This window comes from Pan paniscus, chromosome X, assembly GCF_029289425.2.
Source record: "Pan paniscus chromosome X, NHGRI_mPanPan1-v2.0_pri, whole genome shotgun sequence".
In the NCBI taxonomy this organism is placed as follows: domain Eukaryota; kingdom Metazoa; phylum Chordata; class Mammalia; order Primates; family Hominidae; genus Pan; species Pan paniscus.
Window position 1 is genome coordinate 77,219,755 of NC_073272.2, and position 22,274 is coordinate 77,242,028.

The 22,274-nt window shown below is 36.1% G+C and overlaps 1 protein-coding gene across 9 annotated transcripts in view; it reads right to left on the minus strand.

Annotated features, from left to right (window-relative positions):
* The window catches only part of ATRX (ATRX chromatin remodeler), a 286,622-nt gene that overhangs the window by 137,766 nt on the left and 126,582 nt on the right, over positions 1 to 22,274 (minus strand). For all 9 annotated transcript variants that reach the window (XM_008978121.6, XM_003824403.6, XM_003824402.6 and 6 more), the window contains 3 exons: positions 15,963 to 16,056; positions 13,493 to 13,595; positions 11,505 to 11,744 (listed from right to left, as the gene is read on the minus strand). In XM_008978121.6, coding sequence (XP_008976369.3) covers positions 11,505 to 11,744; positions 13,493 to 13,595; positions 15,963 to 16,056 — 437 coding nt within the window. The remainder of the gene's footprint in view (positions 1 to 11,504; positions 11,745 to 13,492; positions 13,596 to 15,962; positions 16,057 to 22,274) is intronic.

A 22,274-nucleotide genomic window follows, 5' to 3' on the forward strand; every position in this document is an offset into this window, starting at 1 on the left:
GACATTAAATAAAGACACCACAGGACCCTGATCCCTCAGAGTAGGAAAACCAACAAGATCCCTATATTCCCCTTGAATTGGTGCCTGAAGGATCAGGGAAAAGGGATTCCCAAGGAGAGCACTGGAGATATATCAAGTTGAAGAAACAAAGGTCAGGCTGAGATGACTGAAGTTGCGGGGCAGAACTACAAAGAAAAAAGAGCTACACAAAAAGAACTCAAAATCAAGACAGGATTCACTTTGAGTCATAGCTGAACATTAAAATGCACACATGAGGAGTGAAACTTTGTGAGGCCAGGCAGAGCATGACCAAGAAGCTGTGAGCTAAACAGCTCCCAGTGATCACATGGTGCTGGGAGGCATTCGATTTCAGAGGAGGCACGGTAGCCTCTTCGTTTATAACCCAGGGCATTCAGTAGAGACCATGAAGAGACCAAATCTTAGCAGTGGGTCAAAGCAATTCATAAATTAAAGAGTATTGAAGAAATGCATTAACCAGGCTTTTTTAAAAGCTTCAAAATTAAACTGAACTTTTTAATAAAACATTACTAGGTTTGTCAAGAAGAAAAAAAATATGAAGAATAACCAGGGGAAAAAAGAGTCAACAAAAATGGGCCAAGAAGTAACAGAAATAATGAAATAGGCAGACAAGTAAAGTGAGACAGCTGATTAAAAATGCCCAAATAGGCCGGGTGTGGTGGCTCACACCTGTAATCCCAGCACTTTGGGAGGCAGAGGTAGGTGAATCGCTTGAGCTCAGGAGTTTGAGACCAGCCTGGGCAACATGGTGAAACCTCGTCTCTACTAAAAATATATAAAAATTAGCTGGGCATGGTGGCACACGCCTGTAGTCCCAGCTACTCAGGAGGCTGAGGCAGGAGAATCGCTTGAACCCAGGAGGCAGAGGTTCCAGTGAGCAGAGATCGCACCACTGCACTCCAGCCTGGGTGATAGAGCGAGCCTCCATCTCAGAAAAAAAAAAAAAAAAAAATGCCCAAACACTGAAAACATGAACACAATGAAAACAAAAATAGAAGATATTTCAAAAAACTAAATGGAATTCCTAGTGATGAAAATTATAGTACACTGTAATTCACTAAGTGGATTAATATCATAACAGTGCACAAGAAAAGATCAACAAAATTGAAGACAAAGCAAGAAAAACTATCCAAAATGAAACAGAGGGGGGAAAATAAGAAACCTATGGAACAATATTAAAGAGCATAATATATAAGTCCCAAAGAAAAATAGAACAGAAAAAAATTATTTCAAAAAATAATGATGTGAACTTTCCAAAAATTTGATGGAAGCTGGATATGGTAGCTCACACCTGTAATCCAAGATCTTTGGGAGGCCAAGGTGTGAGGATCACTTGAGGTCACAAGTTTGAGGCCAGCTTGGGCAACATAGCAAGACCCTGTTTCTACGAAAAGTTTAAAAATTAGCAATAGGGCATGCCTCTAGTCCTAGCCACTCCGGAAGCTGAGGCAAGAGTATCTCTTGAGCCCAGGAGTTTGAGGTTACAGTGACCAATTATCGTACCACTGCACTCTAGCATGGGCAACAGAGTAAGACCCTGTCTCTAAAACAAACCAACAAAAATTTGATGAAACTATAAACTCACAGATCCAACAAGTTCAAGGAACCCAGAGCAGGATAAACAAAGAAAATAAAAATCTTCAATTTCCGAAAGCCAGACATTAACAGAAAATCTTAAAATACTGAAAAATCTTTTAAGACTATCTTTCCAAGAAATAAAAGGCACATGCAGAGGAGCAAAGATGAAGGAAAAAGGAGAAAGATAACAAACAAAATGTCACAAAGAAGTAACATCTTCAAAGAGATTTTTTTAAAGTATCAATTTAGAATTCTATACCCAGGGAAAACAACTTTCAAAAATGAAGAGATTAGCTTGCTCCTGTACTTCTAGCTACTCAGAAGGCTGAAGTGGGAGAATTGCTTGAGCCCAGGAATTCCAGGCTACAGTGATCATGCTACTGCATCATTCCAAGCTGGGTGACAGAGTAAGACTGTCTCCAAAAAAAAAAAAACAAAAACAAAAAGAAGGGAAAATGTAGATATCAACAAAACAATAGATTAGGAAGCTCCAAGCTCCAGTTCCCACACAGAACTATTTTGTAAACAAGTAGAAACTTTCTGAACCAACTTTGTCAGAGCTCTGGAACACAGTCAAAGGTTTACAGCAACCAAGCAAATACCCAATCAAGAAAACAACACCTTAGCCAGGCATGGTGGTGACCGCCTGTAGTACAAACAACTAGGCCTAGACAGGAGGATCGCTTGAGCCCAAGAATTTGAGGCTAGCCCGGGCAACATAGCAAGACCCCGTCTCTAAAATAACGAAAAAGAAAAAAAGTCACCTTCAATACAATAGGAACGTTTTACAACATTTTTACTTGTCCTTGCCCCACCACCTACCAGAAGGTGAAGGTTTTAGTCTCAAAGCAGCAGCACCCTGTTTCCCAGTATCCTCCCACAAACCAGAGGGAGCAAAGCAGATGTTATTTACAAATTATTGTGTAAATTTTATCTAACCTGTCTGAAGGATACTTGAAGGACTGACATAAGGCTCTCATCATTTCTTCACCTAACTCAGAGCTTTGGTGAGAAGGACAACAAGAACAGCTTTAAAACACACACACACACACACACACACACACACACACACACACACACACACACACAAAACAACTGCAACGTGACTACAGGCCTGGGGCAAGGCATTACAGGGGAACACACCCAAAACACCACCTAAGGCCCAAATAGCTAGAGATAGGACACTTTTGGAATTTTTTTTTTCAAGATACAGGGTCTTGCTTTGTCACCAAGGCTGTAGTGCTGTGGTGTAATTATAGCTCACTGCAGCACTGAACTCCTGGGTTGAATTGATCCAGCCACCTCAACCGATCTAGCCACCTCAACCGCCCAAGTAGCTGGGACTATAGATGTGCACCACCACGCCCAACTAGTCTTTATTTTTGTAGAAACAGGGTCTCACAATGTTGCCCAGGCTGGCCTCACACAACTGGGCTCAAGCTATCCTCCTACCTCAGCCTCCAGAGTTGCTGGGACTACAGGTATGAGCCACCACACGCAGCTACTTTTAAATTTGGGACACTCAAAAGCAACCAGGTATATAGGATAATTCAAAAAGCCATATGTGCGTCCAGGTAAAATACATGCTCAGAAAATATCTTTATTAAAATTTTAAGTTTTCCCCTCAGGCTTATCTTTAGGTTTAGTGGAAGCCTAGTTATGGATTAAAGGAGTGCACCAGCACAATCAATCTACAAACAGAGAGAGCAGGCATTAAAAAAAAAAAGCCTTCTTTTATTTTTTGAGATGGAGTCTTGCTCTGTCGCCCAGGCTGGAATGCAATGGCACAATCTTGGCTCACTGCAACCTCTGCCTCCCGGGTTCAAGCAATTCTTGTGCCTCAGCCTCCCAAGTAGCTGGGATTACAGGCACGTGCCACCATGTCTGGCTAAATTTTTTGTATTTTTAGTAGAAGCAGGATTTCACCATGTTGGCTAGGCTGGTCTCGAACTCCTGAATCCAGGTGATCCGCCTGCCTTGGCCTCCCAAAGTGCTGGGATTATGGGCGCGAGCCACCACACCCAGCAGACATTCAAAAAAATCTTTCAAAACATTAGTTGAACATGAAAGAAAGGGACAGAGACTTTACTGATGACACACAACAAGAACACTCTTTGAAAAAATAATGTGGGTGAGTCTTAAAACAATAGGTCTACTACAATTTATATATATTTTAAAATCCCAGCAAACCCTTGAAAAGGGAGAGAACCTCATATGCAGAGTTGCCAAGTTACAACAGTCAAATACCCAATATGCAATTTTAAAAAATCACACGAGTTGATGGGTGCAGCAAACCAACATGGCACATGTATACCTATGTAACAAACCTGCACGTTGTGCACATGTACCCTAGAACTTAAAGTATTAAAAAAAATCACAAAGGTACAGCCAAATAGGAAAATATGGCTCAATCAAAAGAGGATTAATAGCAGATTTGAGCAGGCAGAAGAATCAGTGAATACGAAGATATTAACTGAAATCCTCAAGTCCGAAGATCAAAAAGGGAAAAAAAAAACTAAAGTGAAGAAACAAAAAGGGATGGAAGGGAAACCATCATGAAGAACATCTTATGTATTACGAGAGTCACAGAAGGAGAAAAGAAAAAGAAAGAAGCAACAATTATTTGATGAAATAATTGTGGAAAACTTCCCAAATTGAAGGAGAGAGGCTTAAATCTACAAATACAGGAATGAACTCAAACTGGGATAAACTCAAATACGTATAAATCAAAACACATTACACACAAACTGTCGAAGGCCAAAGACAAAGAGAATATTGAAAGCAGCAAGAGAGAAGCAAGTCAACACATACAAAAAAACTTCAATAAGATCATCACCTAATTTCTCATCAAAAACTTTAGAGGCCAGAAGGCAGTGTGACAATATATTTCAAAGTGATGAATGAAAAAAAAAGTTAGCTGAGGATTCTTTTTTCTTTTTTAAAAAACAGACACAGCATCTCACTCTGTCATCCAGGCTATAGTACAATGGCATAATCATAGCTTACTGTATCCTCGAACCCCTGGCTAAAGCAATCCTCCAACCTCTCAAGTAGCTTAGACCACAAGTGTGTGCCACCACATCCAGATAATTTTTTAATTTTTTGTAAAGACAAGGTTTCACTATGTTGCCCAGTCTGGTCTTAAACTCCTGGCCTCAAGTGATCCTCCCGCCTTGGTCTCCCAAAGTGCTGGGATTACAGGGGTGAGCTACTGTGCCAGGCATCAGCTGAGGATTCTATACCCAGCAAAATTATCCTTCAAAATAGAGGAACAAGTTAAGACACTCCTAAGCCGAATGAATTTGTTAAAACTAGACCTGCCCTATAAAAAATGCTTCCTACAGGGAAGTCTTCAGGTTGAAATGAAAGGATGCTAGAAGTAACTCAAAGCCATATAAAGAAATAAAGATCTCCTAGAAGAGATACATACAGGGGCAAATATAAAACCTAGTTTCACAAAATTTTGTTTCATAACCTCACTTTTTACTTTCTTTAGGATTTAAAAGACAAAAGCATAAAATACAATTATGAATATATGTTACCATTCACGACATGTATAAAAATGTAATTTGTGATATCAATAATTGTAACAGAGTCACCACATAATATACAGGGGAATGGAGCTGTGGAAGAGTAGAATTTTTGTATGCAACTGAAGTTAAGTTCACATCAATTCAAGTAAGACTCTCATAACTTTAGGATGTTATATGTAATCTCCATGATAACCACAAAGAAAATATAGAATATACAAAAATGAAAGTGAGATGGGAATCAAAATATGTCACTGCAAAAAATTAACCAAACACAAAAGAAAGCAGTAATGGAGGAAATAATGAACAAAATAATGAACAAAATGAAAAAGGAAAACACAAAATGGCAGAAGTAAATCCTTATTTATCACTACTTACCTCAAGTGTAAATGGATTAAACTCCTGGATCAAAAAGACATAGATGGACATAATAATTTTTAAAAAATGATCCAAATACTGGTTATCTAAAAAAGGTTCGCTTTAGATCTAAAGACACAAATAGACTGAAAGTGAAAGAATGGTAAAAGACATTCCATGCAAATAACAACCAAAAGAGAGCTGAGATGACTATATAGACATCAGACAAAATAGACTTTAAGTCAGAAACTGTTACAACAGACAAATAGGATATTATGTATTGATAATACAGCCAGGTTCTCAAAAAATGTAATTATAAACATAAATACAACAAACAACAGAGCACCAAGACATATGAAGAAAGCACTGAAAGAACTAAAAGGAGAAATATACATCAGTGTAGTATGGGAAAACTAAAACAAAAAAAGAGAGAAACAGTTGGAGACATAAATAGCCCAATATCAATAAATGCGTAAAACAAGTAGACAAAGATAATTAAGGAAATATAGGACTCGAATAACACTATAAACCAATTGGAGCTGGCCACAGTGTTTCACGCCTTAATTCCACCACTTTAGGAAGCCAAGGCAGGAGGATCACTTGAGGCCAGGAGTCGGAGACCAACCTGGGCAACACTGTAAGACCCTGCCTCTGTAAAACAGTTTAAAAAAATTAGCTGGGGTGGTGGCATGCACCTATGGTCCCAGCTACTCAAGGGGCGGAGGCAGGAGGATCACTTGAGCCCAGAAGTTCGAGGCTACAGTGAGCTATGATCACGTCACTGCACTCCAGCCTGAGCAACAGAGCAAGACACTGTGTCTTTAAAAAAAAAAAAATAGACCTAACAGACATATAAAGAACACTCCACTCAACAATGGTAGACTATACATTTTCTCTCAAGTGCACATTCTCAAGGACAGACCACATAATCAGGCACAAAAAAGCCTTAATAAATATAAAGAGACTGAAGTATCTTTTCCAATCACAAGGGAATGCAACAAAAAATCCATAACAGAAGACAAACTGGAAAGAACAGAAATATGTGGAAATTAAATAAGTAACTAAAGGATCAAGTAAAAGATCACAAGGAAAATTAGAAAACACCTTGAGACAAATGAAAGTTAAAACACAAAATACAAAACATATGGGATGTAGAGAAAACAGTACTAAGAAGAGGATTTACAGCGCTAAAGGCATACAGTAGAAAAGAAGAAAGATCACAATCAAGAACCTAACTTTACACCTTAAGGAACCAGAAAAGGAAGCACAAACTAAACCCTAGCTAGAGAATAAAAGGAAATAATACAGATTAGAGCAGGGACGAATAAAATGGTTGATGGATGCATACATAAAACAGATATGTAATAAAGCAAATACAGCAACATGTTAAGAAATGAAGAAGCTACATGGTAGGTACATTCGTGTTCATGTTTACAATTCTCTCCATATATTTACAAATTTCACGATAAAATTGTGGGGGAACAAAATTACTAGAAAAAATAATGAGAAAATATACACCACATATTATTCAAAAACAAATGTACACAAGATTTTTGCCTTTCATTTTAAGTAAATTTCCTTTTACATAAAAAGGAAAACACATAAATATTGAACTTTAGCTAATGATACACCTGCTAAAGCATTTGAGATAAATGAAATGATGTATGCAATTTACTATGAAATGCATAAAAAGATGTACTGATGGATAAAGATTCGTACATAAATAGGAATGTAATAAAGGAAAGATGAAAATGAAAAATATGACAATGAAAAAAATCTAGGAAGTAAGTTTACAGGAAATCAATGAAATACTTTCAACCTGGCTGTATAAATGAAACTTTTCCTAAGATGTTGGAAAAGAAAGATGATGATGTCGTTACCATTATTATCAAATACAGCAGACTTCAGGTGAAAGAAAATTACCAGATAATACAGAGTCACATTACATGTTGTTAAAGGGGGAATTAACCAGAAAGATGTAATCCTAAATGTATATGTACCTAACAAAACAACTTCCAGCAAACATGAAGCAAAATCTGAGAGACCTACAAGGAGAAAGAGATGAATTAACAATTATAGTTGGAGACATCAACACTCCTCTGATTGGAGAGAATACCATTAAAACTACAGAAGATGTGAATATAATCAACCATCAATATAATCTGATCAAAATTTATAGAATATGTCACCCAACAACAGCAGAATATAAACATTGAACATCCACCAAGACAGATCATATTCTGGCTCATAGAAATTAGAAAAGATTCAGAGCAGAGTAAAAATGAACACAAAATACCAAAATCTGTAAGATGCAGTGTTTAAACAGTATGCACAGTGGCAAATTTTATACCTTTAAAAATGCATACGTTAAAGAAGATCCAAAATCCACCTTAAGTAGCTAGAAAAAGAACAGAAAATAAGTCCAAAGAAGGATAAACACAGTAAAAAGAAGAATGAAAATCAATGAAATAGAAAAGGGTCAAACAATAGAAAAAAAATTAATGAAATCCAAAGCTGCGTTTTCTTTTTTTTTGAGATAGTAAAATTGTGAACTTTTTGCACAGATTAATCAAGGAAAAAATGATAAAACACAAATTCCTAACAGAAACAATAAATGACAGAACCTACAAAGTATAATGAAAGACTATAAACAAATTTACATAAATAATTTGACTACTTAAATGAAATGGAAAAATTCCTTAAGTTTGAAATTTACCAAAACAGACCTAAAGAAAAAGAAAAGATCTAAATAGTTCTACATGTATTAAAGAAATGGAATATGCCAGGTGTGGAGGCTCCCTACTATAGTCACAGCACTTTGGGAGGCTGATGGGAGAGGACCACTTGAGGCCAGGGGGTCAAGACCAGCCTGGGTAGCATAGTGAGACCCAATCTCTAAAATAAAAAATTAACCAGGTATGGTGGTACATGCCTGTTGTCCCAGCTACTTGGAAAGCTGAGGCAAGAGGATTGCTTGAGCCCAGGAGTTTGAGGCTGCAGTGAGCTATGATCACACTATAGCACTCTAGCCTGAGAGACAGAGCAAGACCCTATCGTGAAAGAAAGAAAAAGAAAGAAAGAAAGAAAGGAAGGAAGGAAGGAAGGGAGGAAGGAAGGAAGGAAGGATTAGCAAATGCAATACAATATATAAAAGGAGTAATATAACGTGACTAAGCAAGGTTTATTCAAGGAATACAAGACATTTTCTAGGTCACTCCAACTGATGCAATGAAAAGCATTTGAAGAAATTCACCATTTATAATTTTAAAAAAATAAATGACAGATTGGAATGGAATTAGCAAAATAGTTTTTCTTTACAGACAACACAAACGTATACATGAAAGTCATAAAGAATTTATCAAAAAAGCTACTATAACGAGTAAGTAAATTTAGAGCTTAGGACACAAGGTCATTATGCCAACATTACGTGAAACTACATTTACTATATGATATGGCTTGGCTGTGTCCCCACCCAAATCTCATCTTGAATTCCCACATGTTGTGGGACGGACCCAGTGGGAGGTAATTGAATCACGGGGGCAGGTCTTTCCTGTGCTGTTCTTGTGATAGTGAATAAGTCTCACAAGATCTATAGTTTTAAAAAGAGGAGTTTCCCTGCACAAGTTCTTCTCTTGTCTGCCACAATGTGAAATGTGCCTTTTACCTTCCACCATGATTGTGAGGCCTCCCCAAGCCACATGGAACTATAAGTCCAATAAAACTCTTTCTTTTATAAATTGCCCAGTCTTGGGTATGTCTTTATTAGCAGCGTGAAAATGGACTAATACAATTTAACATCAAAAATCATGAATTACTTGGGGATAAATTTTTTAAAATATGTACTAGACCTGTACAGAGAAAACTACAAAACATTCCTAAGAGAAATTAAAGAGAAGGTAAATAAATAGAGAAGTACACTATATTCATGTAATAGGAGACAAAACACTGTTAAGATGTCAATTCTGGCCACATTACAAGAAAGATTCAACAAAATTCCAACAGAAATTCCACAGGGATTTTTGTAAAAACCAACAACGTAATACTATGTGGAAATGCAAAGAACTGAGAATATCCAAAAAGATTCTGAAAAAGTGGAACAAAGTTAGAGGAGCTGTACCACAAAAAAAGGGACAAGCAGTTTTAAAGTACCTCTTAATGAGATCCAAAAGGAAGTACATATTACTGCCCATGAGTATTTCTACCAAAAAGAGAACTGAATCTAAATCTGATCAGGACTCTAGATCTTATTACCAATTTATACGAAATATAGAAGCCAGTGAAACTGTACCACAGGGATGCAAATAACAAAACTCAGAATATAGAAAATTTTACAAAAATAATCTGGTTTCTTAAGCAAATGAACTGTAAGAATGGGTAAAGAAAAAGAAAGAACCAAAGGGAAACTAGGTTAAAATTAGGTAAGAGATGTAACATCCAAATACAACAGAATATGCAGATGGCCCTTGTTAAGACCCTGATTCAAACCAACTATTTTTTTTTTTTTTGAGACAGAGTTTCACTCTTGTCACCCAGACTAAAGTGCAATGGTGCAACCCTGGCTCACTGCAAGCTCTGCCTCCCAGGTTCAAGCAATTCTCCTGTCTCAGCCTCCCAAGTAGCTGAGATCACAGGCGTGCACCACCATACCTGGCTAATTTTTTTTGTATTTTTAGTAGAGACGGGGTTTCACCATGTTGGCCAGGCTGGTCTCCAACACCTGACCTCAGGTGATCCACCCGCCTCAGCCTCCCAAAGTGTTGGCGTGAGCCACCGCGCCAGGCCCATACCAACTATTTTTTAAAACTACTATGTGAGGCAATGAGAGAATTCAGTTTAATAATGGCACTGCAGTAATGTTTAAAATACCATTATCTTTTAACAATACATTCCCAACTATTTATAAACAGAATATGATTTCTGAGATTTGCTCTGAAATAATCTGAAGGAAAAAGAATAGATGAAACGGCCAGGCATGGTGGCGTGCACCTGTAATCTCAGATACTCAGGAGGCTGAGACAGGAGAATCACTTGAACCCAGGAGGTGGAGGTTGCAGTGAGCCGAGATTGGGCCACTGCACTCCAGCCTGGGTGACAAGAGTGAAACTCCATCTCAAAAAAAAAAAAAAAAAAAAAAGATGAAACAAGACTCGTCCTGTGTTAGTAACTGCTGAAACTGAGTTAATAGATCCAGGGAGAATTATTATATTATTCTCTCCACCTGTGAATTTGAAAATTTTTGTAACATAAAGTCCATTTAAAAAACTGAAATCTTTTATGGATTTAAGAAGTAATTTTGAAACATTTCTCTACCCAAAATACAACATAACCATTTTGGTGATCATTCAAGAATCTCAATGCTTTCCATGCACTTAATTAAATTAATAAAGCTTAATGACTATTTTAAGTTGCATGAAATAGTGACAGTAGGAAAAATCAATTGCAACTAGAAATCCTGTGGTTGAGGCTGGGCAAGGTGGCTCACACATGTAATCCCAGTACTTTGGGAGGCTGAGGCAGGTGGATCACTTGAGGTCAGGAGCGCAAGACCAGCCTGGCCAACATGGTGAAACCCCGACTCTACTGAAAAATACAAAAATTAGCTGGGTGTGGTAGTGCATGCCTGTAGTCCCGGCCACTTGGGAGGCTGAGGCACAAGAAACACATGAACCCAGGAGGCAAAGGTTGCAGTGAGCTGAGATCATGCCACTGCAATCCAGCCTGGATAACAGAGCCAGACTCCGTCTAAAAAAAAGAAATCTGTGGTAGATTACAACATTCTACTCTTAAAATGCTGAAATATATTGAAGTCATATACCAAATAAAATAAATCATTAATAGAAATAAATTAAGGCTGGGTGTGTTGACTCACGCCTGTAATCCCAGAAGTTTAGGAGGCCAAGGTAGGAGGATCACTTGAGCCCAAGAGTTCGAGGCCAGCCTGGGCAACAGAGCGAGACCCTGTAGCTACAAAAGAAAAAGAAGAAGAAAGAAATTAGTTACCTCTCTCAATTTTTCTCGCTCACGCTCCCTCTCAGCAATACGTTTTCGTCTCTCTTCCTCTTCCTTAAGAGCATTTTGTGTTTCTGTTCTCAGTTTATCATCTTTAAGAATCTTCCGAATTTTCTTTCTGCCTTTTCCAGGAGACTTGGAATCATCATTTTCATCTTCCTCCTCCTCTTCCTCCTCCTCCTCCTCTTCCTCCTCCTCATCTTTTTCCTCCTCTTCTTCCTCAGAATTACTCTACAGAATTTAAACAATTAGAGGTAAACAGTACAAAGTCATTTAATTTATCCATTTCATATTCCATTAATTAACACAGCAGGAAAAGGTGGAAGAAAACATGCTGAAAACCTTTAGAATTATATTCAGCAATAGAGTAGTATTAAAAAAAAAACACACAACTCTTCGGCCGGGCACGGTGGCTCACACCTGTAATCCCAGCACTTTGGAAGGCCGAGGCGGGTGGATCACAAGGTCAGGAGATCGAGACCATCCTGGCTAACACGGTGAAACCCCGTCTCTACTAAAAATACAAAAAAAAAAAAATTAGCCGGGCATGGCAGTGTGCACCTGTAGTCCCAGCTACTCAGGAGGCTGAGGCAGGAAGATGGCGTGAACCCAGGAGGCGGAGCTCGCAGGGAGCCGAGATCGTGCCATCACACTCCAGCCTGGGTGACAGAGCGAGACTCTGTCTCAAAAAAAAAAAACAACTCTTCAACACCTATTAAAAAAAACAAACAACTCAATTAAAAATGGGTTACCAACTAGAATAAACATTTCTCAAAAGAAGATATAAGCATATGAAAAGATGTTGAATATCACCAGTCATTAGGAAAATACAAAACAAAACCACAAAGAAATGCCACTTCCCACTCATTAGGATGTTTCTTGTTAAAAAAAAAAAAAAAAAAGAAAAAAAGAAAAAAGAAAGAAACAAAGGAAGTGTTGGCAAAGATGCAGACAAATTGGAATCTTGGTACATTGCTAACAGGAACGTCAAATGTTACAGATACCAGAGAAAAACAGTGTGGAGTTTTCCAAAAGTTAAACATACAACTACTATATGATGTAGCAATTCCATTTTTCCATATATACCTAGAATAATTAAAAACAGGGACTCAGATATGTAAACACCCATATTCATAGCAGTATTATTCAAAATAGCCGAAAGGTAGAAACAACCCAAATGTCCATCAACAGATGACTGGGCTAACAAAATGTGGCACACACTTACAATGGAATATTATTCACCTTAAAAAGGGAATGAAATTCTGATATATGCTAAAACATGGACGAACCTAGAAAATATTATGTCAATGAAATAAGCCAGACACAAAAGGACAAATATTGCATGATTCAACTTATATACATGAGGTACTTAAAATACACAAATTCTTGGAGACATAAATGAAAATAGAGGTTACCAGGGGATGGGGGATAGAAGGAAATGGTGTTAATGTTTAATGAGTGAAGAGTTTCTGCTTGTGAATATAATTAAGGCCACTGAACCGTACATTTTAAAATATTTTAAAAGTTAATTTTCAAAAGATAAATATCCCTCTGGAAGAGCATTGTGTTGACAGAATCAAACATATTACAGACACCTTTTACTTTATGTAAGCCTGCTTAAATACAAAAATTCAAATTGGCTGATTTCACTATGAGAAGAAATTTATTCATATATGAGTCATCATTCAGGATAGTATTTTGTCTTCAGAAAATAGAACACTCACATCACTACAAATGTAAAATAATGAATTAGAATGGCTTAAATAAAATTCCATTAGAAATTAAGGAATAGAAAAAAACTGATAATGTCAAATCAATACTTTTACATATATATATTCAATAACCAATCCTTCCACAAGTGTAAAATATAAATAAGCCAGTACAATACAATGAATGAATGGAACAGAGAGGTAACAGCATAATTACCATAGTCTACTGTACTGGTTATAATTCAAGCATGTGGTAAATGTCATTATTACCTTGTTTTCACTGGATGAATCTTCTTGAACCTTAATACGTCGCCTTTTCTTTTTCTGTTTATAGCTCCGCTGATTTTCTTCCAACTCTGCTTTCTTTGCAGACCTGACGAAAATTTAAAACACAAAATAAAATATTTCATAATAAACTTCCATCAATAAGTTATGTACTATTTTAAAACTGTTCTACCTCTGTATGCATTCCTAAAAACAAACAGAAAAAAAAAATCAATAGGTTCAAAATGGATATTCCAGCAGCAGCCTAACCCTTCATTTTAATCCAATGATCAACATTTTACAGTATCCTGAGGGGAGGTTTGTTGTATGAGTAAGAAGATGCATAAAAGGACATTAAGACTATTCTTCTAGTATAAAATACAAACAGCCAATAGACATACTAAAAAACATTCATCATCACTAAAAAAAAGCAGATTACAAATTTGAATACTGTTTTCTTCATAACAGGTCACAGAGATTTAAAAAAAAAAGTAACAACTTTTGGTGAGAAAAATATTTCTGGGCTTAGAAATTGGTACACAAAGCTACATTAATCCAGACAAAATAACCACTGTCGGTAAGGATGTGGAGAAAGTGAAACCCTGTTCACTATTAATGGAAATGTAAAATGGTGCAGCTGCTATGGAAACATTATGGCAGTTCGTCAAAAAATTAAAAATAGAATTACCATGCAATTCCTTTTCTGGGTATATACCCAAAAGAAATGAAAGCAAGGACTTGAAGAGATATTTCTACACCCATGTTCAAAGCAGCATTATTCATGATAGCCAAAAGGTTACAAATCAAATGTCCATCAACAAATAAACTGATAAACAAAACGTGGTATACAATGGAACATTAAGTCTTTAAAAGGAAGAAAATTCTGAAACATGCCTCAACATACATGAACCTGGAGCACATGATGCTAAGTGAAATAAGCCAGTCAAAAAAGACAAATACTGTATGATTCCACTTATATGAGGTTCCTAGAGTAGTAAAATTCATAGAGACAGAAAATAGAATGGTGGTTGCCAGGGGCTTCAGGGAAGAGGAAAAAGAGAGTGGTTTAATGAGTAACATTTCAATTTTGCAAGGGGAAAAGGTTTTGGAGATTGGTTCAAAAAAAGTGAATGTACTTAACACTACTAAGCCATACACTTAAAAATCGTTAAGATGAAAATAAAAATTCCCAGTAATACCATGAAAGAAAAAAAATGGTTAAGATGGTAAATGTTATGTTATGTGCATTTTACCACTATTAGAAATAATCATTAAAGAAAGAATGAAGTACTGATACAGGCTACAACATGGATGAACCATGAAAACATTACGCTAAGTGAAAAAAAAAATCCATTCATAAAAGGATATACATTATATGAATCAACTCATGCAAAATGTCCAGAACAGGCAAATCCATAGAGACAGAAAGTAGATTTTAGTGTTTATTAGAGTACGAGGGCATGGGGAATGGAAAATGACTGCTAGTAAGTACAGGGTTGTTTTCTTGGATGATGGAAATGTTCAGAAATTATAGAGTGGTGTTTGTTGCACAACTTTGCAAATATTCTGAAGACCACTGTATTCCACAGTATAACATGCTGAATTGTATCTTGGTTTTAAAAAAAAAAAAACCTCTCATCATATCTTATCATTTTCATTTTATATTGACTTAAAGTATAATATATTGCTAAACTCTAAGCACAACCTGGTAAGTATTAACCTAAAAAAACCTCGAATGTTCTAAAACTTACAAATGCAGATAGACACCTTTGTAGACATACATACACAAACACACACAGATTGTTCATTTGATAAACTGTAGAAAGATTATGTTATTCTGGGGGAAATAAGAAAATTGTAGTAGTAGTATTATCTAACATACCATACTAAGAAGGAAGCCAAATTTTAAATTACAGGTAATCTAGATCAGTGACTGTTCGTGTTACAAGAACAAGCATATCATTATTACTGTAGTACTACTGAGACCAATAATTTATATATTGAGCACTTACTATTTGCCAGGTAGGTACTATTATAAACCTTGTACACGTATTGTCTCATTTAATGCCCACAATAGTCAGTCAAGTATATTGTAATCCCCCACTTTACAGATGAGGAAACTGAAGGATAGATTATTTATACAAACAGAAAGTAGAAAAGCCCAAAGTTAGACCGAGGCAGTTTTTCTATAAAGGCTCTTTACTATTATCCTACAATTTCCCCCGTAACAATAAAACACTGCAGACACGAGTGGTTTTGCAGACTGAAAATCTACCCAGGTTAGAATACATAATTCAACTACACATAAAATATGCTTAGATTCTTTTTAAACTATTAAGTATAACAATTAGTTTCAAATCAAAATATTATATATCACACTAACTTACCTTTATTGGTAACAGTAACCATATAAATCATTTGAAGGCATGGTCATTCAGATTAATTCCTAAAATTTTTTAAAAACCAATTATAATACCTTGTTCTGGGCCGCTGTTCATCTTCGGATTCACTAACTTCTTCACTAACTCCTGATTCCTGAAAATCAGAATCTTCTGAATCTTCACTGCTCACTTGAATTTTAAAAAATACATAAAATTATTAATTATTTTTCAATAGAAACCTAATTCACTTAATTTACCACTGACTCGACATTAAAACAGAGCATTGTAAGAACATCAGAGGTATATATGTGAATGGATAATACATAATATAGAATATACCAGTTAATGCTTTACATGATATACATAAATAAAATTCAGATGTATTTCTAATGTAATTATAAAACTGTGGTTGTACATTAAAATATAAGTATTCAATTGTATATGAATTGACAGAATAAGAATAAATTACCTGTCAATAAAATATATGTAATTACCAAAGGTAAATTAATGAAAAAGAAGTTTGGCTATTCAAAACAAGCAAGGTAGGCTGGCCAAGATGGAGTAAGATTACAGATTGTCTCCACCAATGATGACACAACCGAAGAACTCGGAAAGGGAAACAATAATAGGCAGATTGGAGACTGAAATCAAAACTTGAATAATGACCCCTCTACAATTGGTGGAGGGGAGAGAGCTGTGAGGGCATATGGTTATTTTCTTTCTTTGTTTCCTGGTTTTGACCAGAAGGCAGGCTAAATTCCAAAGGTATGCAGACGGTACTGACAACAAGACTGTGAAGAAAAATCCCTATTTCTAGCCACAACACCAGGAAAATCAGGCTCTACATGTGGAATCCTCAATTTTCTTTTTCTCACAATTAACACAGTAATGGAAGCATATAAAATTCCAGGAGAAAACCTCTTTCTGGCCAGAGGAAGCAGGGCAGAAAAAAATACAAGATAAGCTTACAACATCTTATAGTGCCAGAAAACAAAGCAGTGTTCAAACATGGGCAGGCACATGTTGAAAGGACACAAGATCCATCTTGAAGGAGCTCCCAACAACCAAAGCTAGAACAATTTGAGCAATAAAATAAATGATACTATTTGATTATAACTGGTAAAATAAAAATCTATAAGTCATATTGATATAAATAATGCAATAAATAAATAGGGGAAAACAAATCTCCCTTACAATTACTAAATGTGGAAGTAATGAAATAAATAGAAAATTACAACTAGGCAAATACCACAGTACTAACTGCTTCACCCAAGATGCATACTAAAATTAGTGGGCTTAAGTATGATAAGAAACAGGATATATGCATGGTCACAAAGTATCTCCCAACAAAATACTAAATATAGATAGAAAAATAATATTTTCTTCTTTACAGTGGAAAAATACCAGCAGACACCAACTTAAGCAAGTAACAAAAGTTAACCGTGAGAGTAATAAGACATATTGACGGCTGGGCATGGTGGCTCACCCCTGTAATCCCAGCCCTTTGGGAGGCCAAGTTGAGAGGATCACTTGAGCCCACGAATTTGAGACCAGCCTGGGCAACATAGGGAGATTCTGTCTCTACAAAAAAAATTTAAAAATTAGCCAGGCATGATGGTACACACCTGTGGTCCCAGCTACTTGGGAGGCTGAGACGAGAGGATCACTTGAGCCCAGGAGGTTGAGTCTGCAGTGAGCCATGATCGCACCACTGTACTCCAGCCTGGGCAACAGAGCGAGGTCTTCTCTCAAAAAAAAAGACATACTCACATCATCTATTCTTGATATCATGCACTGAAGACACAACATCACTTCTGTGGTATTCTGTCAAAATGCATAATAATCTCAATTCGATCATGAGAAAACATTAGACAAATATATATCAAGGAACAGTTGAGAAAATAAGGAATCAACACTCCACAAGTGTCAAGGTCATCAAAGGAAAGACTGAGGAATTGTCACAGGCTGAAGTAGATTAAGGAGACATTATAACTCAATGCAATGTGAGATCCTGGATTGAATCATAGAGCAGAAAGAAAACATTAGTGGGAAAACTAATCTCTGAATAAGATCTATAGTTTACTTCAGAGGTCATAAAACATTTTATGTAAAAAGCTTGATAGTAAATATTTTTGACTTGTGGACCGTATGGTCTCTGTTGCAACTACTCATCTCTACTCAACTTTGCCATTGTACATATATGAAAACAGTAAATTAATGAATATGGCTGTGTTTCAATAAAAGCTTATTTATAAAAACAGGCAGAGGATCAGATTTGGCCCACAGGTGCAGTTTGTAAACCCCCGGCTTAGTTGATAGTATTGTACCAATATTAATTTCTTGGTTTTGATCATGGTACTATGATAAGGTATTAAATCAGGGAAGCTAGGTGAAAGATACACAGAACTCTGCACTATTTGTGTAACATTTCTGTAAATCAAGAATTGTTTCAAAATAATTTTTTAAAAAAATCTATCATAACCTGAGATCAGAATCAAAGATCTATTCCAGCTTTTTAAAAAATGAGAGAACATAAATGCTAACAGAAATGCTATAAATGGGAGAACATAAATGCTATAAAGAAATGTCGGAGGAGAGGGGAACAAAGAGTTATTGTTTAATGGTTAAAGAGATTCCATTTGGAATGACGACACGTTTTAGGGACAGACAGAAGTGATGGTTGTATAAAAATGTGAATTTACTTAATGTCACTGAATCGTACACTTAAAAATGGGTAAAATGGTAAATTTTATGTTACATATATTTTACCACAATAATAAAAAAAAGAATAGCTAAGCAACTGGAAAGCTGGGAGAATACCAAAAACACACACACTGACACAAAAAAATCCTGTAATTAAGTATAATTTTAAGCCTAGTATTAATTGTTCACCCAGCATTTTAAAATTTTTGAAATCTACCAAAAATTTGAAAGAATTATTGAATGAACACTTGTATCCCTTCTCCTAAATTCACTTATTGTTAGCAGTTTACCACATTTGCTTTTTTTCTTTCTCTCTCTACACACACACACACACACACACACACAGAGGCACACACAACTTTTCTTACACTGAACCATGTGATATTAAGCGCAGATGACACTTTACCCCTAAGCATAAGGATACTGCCCTACATAACTAAATACCATTATCACATCTGGAAAAAAAATTACTATCATCTAATATGAAGGCAATATTTACAATTTCAAATTGTCACTAAAATAATTTTGTAACATTTTTCTAATTTAGGAGAAAATTAGAGTTCACATGTTGCACTTTGTTCTTATACCTCTTCAATGCATTTCAATTTAATTCAACTAGATTTAATAAGTAGACTATTCACTACTGATTTTTTCCCATCTCTCAATTCAAATTTCCAAATAATATAGGAACATTAGAATTTACAAAACTCAGAAAATCATGCAACTTCAACTATATGTCAACCACTATGATCACAATCCATATTAGAAACACAAATATGATGAGATTTTAGAAGTTTACTCTCTCCTACACAAACAAAAAACAACAACAACAAAACCACTTGGGTAATAAATTACCCACAGAATCAGGCTGTAGAAACACAGATGACAGAAAACTCAGGTTTTAATAAAGCAAATCTCAAATGTAATCATATATATTAAAAGGGTCTATATATTGAACTAAGCTTCAGAAGCAAAATCAATATTGCCCCTTTTGTTGAAGAGGCACAGGAATCCATGTTGTGATATATAACATGCTAAATCACACAGTTCCTTTATAGAATCTGTAAGAGCTTGCAGCCATATTGCAAAGAAATTTATAAGACAAGCTGGGCGCAGTGGCTCACGCCTGTAATCCCAGCACTTTTGGGAGGCCAAGGCGGGTGGAACACGAGGTCAGGAGATCGAGACCATCCTGGCTAACACGGTGAAACCCTGTTTCTACTAAAAATATAAAAAATTAGCCGGGCATGGTGGTGGGCGCCTGTAGTCCCAGCTACTAGGGAAGCTGAGGCAGGAGAATGGCATGAACCCGGGAGGCAGAGCTTGCAGTGTGAGCCGAGATCGCGCCACTGCACTCCGGCCTGGGCGACAAAGCAAGACTCCGACTCAAAATAAATAAATAAATAAATAATAAAAATTAAAAAATAATAAAAAAGAAATTTATAAGACAAGTAGTCACAAAATGATGTACTATTATTTATTAACATTAAAATATCCATGACATATTAATTGTATATGTGTGTGGCAAGAACTTCTCCCCCTCATCTTTAGTGAATAACTCTTGCCCAAAAGCCCTATAAATGTTTAGGATTCCAAGACTATGTCCTTAGCTTTCCATTTGTAAAACATTACAACTCCACCGAAAAACCTCAACTATTTTTGTGATATTGTACATACACCATGACAACTCTAAAAACCTGACACTCATTGTAGACTTTTCCCTTTCATACCAATTAAGAAGACCTAACAATTCAACCTCCTATAAGACTCAAGTCAATCTTCCTCTTCTCCAACAACCCCATTTGTCATCAACTACAGCAATACCTTCCAAACATTCAGTGCCTTCATTCTCACTGAATAGTAAGGAACTAATCTGATCATATGATATCTTTGATTAAAATCTTTCAATAGGGAAAAAAGTGGTCATGCTGGAGATTGTGATTCTTGAGTGTTAGTAATCAACATCTTGTTCCTTGATCTGGGTGCCCTACGTTTTCATCAAGATGTCTACTTATTGATAATGTGCACTTCTTTATACATACATTTCAAATAAAACATTTTTTAAAGTGGTGGTAATCCTCTATGATTATACTAAAAACTGCTAAATTGTATACTGTAAATGGTGAACTGTGTGGTTTGTGAGTTATATCTCAATATAGCTGTTAAACAAAAAATTTAAAAATAAGGCCGGTACGGTGGCTCACGCCTATAATCCCAGCACTTTGGGAGGCCGAGGTAGGTGGATAGCCAGAGGTCCAGAGTTCAAAAATAAATACAGTAATTGAAAAAAAAAAAAAAAACTTTTCAATGGCTCTGCATCCTTTAGAGCCTATTATATTTCCCAAACACTTGCAAAAATGCATTCCTATTCCTAGTTGGCAAAGAAGAGTTCATCTGCCATCCATGGGTTGGGTACTAACAACAGTCTTCAAAATTTACCCCTAGTCATCAAAAAGCCCACCACAGCAACAACAAAAAAATTCTTTGAACTTTTTGTTACCCAAAATTCGCAGGCAAGTATCACATTTAATTACCCAATATATATTATTTAACATAAAATGACCTTCCCCAAACCTCAAATTATAAATAGAGACACCAAAGAGATGTACACCTTGGTATACCACCCAGTACTCCAGTGTGAAAAACACAGGCTTACAAAGATCTCCAGTATCTGGTCTCTGTTTTACAGGCCCAGCTTCATCCCCTGTTGTTCCTTTCCCTACTCCTATCTATAGAGCAGCTTATACTATATTAATTGTATCCCATCCATCACGTGCCAACATTTTACACAGGTTTTAAAAATTTTTTTCCCTGCTTGTGTTGTAAACCTTCACAACAATCTATGTGCTCCCACATTTTGAATTTAATCTGTTGGGTAAAAGCCTTCTTTGTGAAGCCTTCTCTGGGGTAACTCCTACCCCTCAAGAAGCTAAAGAAGCCCTTCTTTGTGCCACATTATATAATTACATTACACAAAATGTCCCTCATGGTGCTATAATTTTTTTATAATATAAAGGTCAATAATTCTTACTAAACCAGTGACTGCCAAACCTAGTTACCTATCAGAATCACTGAGATACATTTTTATTCATTTTTGTATCCTCAATGCCCACCATACTGCTGGAAACATGTAAGCCCTCAATGCAAAAGGACTCAGGCTTTTAATGAAATGGAAATCTACTCTGACTATATGCCAGTCAAGTTCTGCATATAAGCTTGCATAAATTTACCCAAATTAATTTCATTTTCTACCCTTCTACAGGAAAGCACTAATTCTGCAGTTGTATGCAATCTTATACTTTCTACGTAATGTTTTATTTATTAAATCATATTTATTTCTCTTTATAATCTAAAGGTTAAAAATATTCTTTGTGTCATCTAAAGTTTCTGGGTTATCTTCCCACTCTAAATTATTAATTTTAATCTCATGTGATAGTATACTTGTTGCCAGTGTACTGACATTTGCTTAATATAAGTGGTCAATTGTTTGAGCAGATATGCTTAAATTTCTTTTTTTTTTTAATTTTCTTGGAGAAAGAGTCTCGCTCTGCCGCTCAAGTTGGACTGCAATGGTGCAATCTCAGCTCACTGCTGCAACCTCCGCCTCCTGGGTTCAAGCGATTCTCCTGCCTCAGCCTCCAGAGTAGCTGGGACTACAGGTGCGTGCCACCAAACCCAGCTAATTTCTTATATTTTTAGTAGAG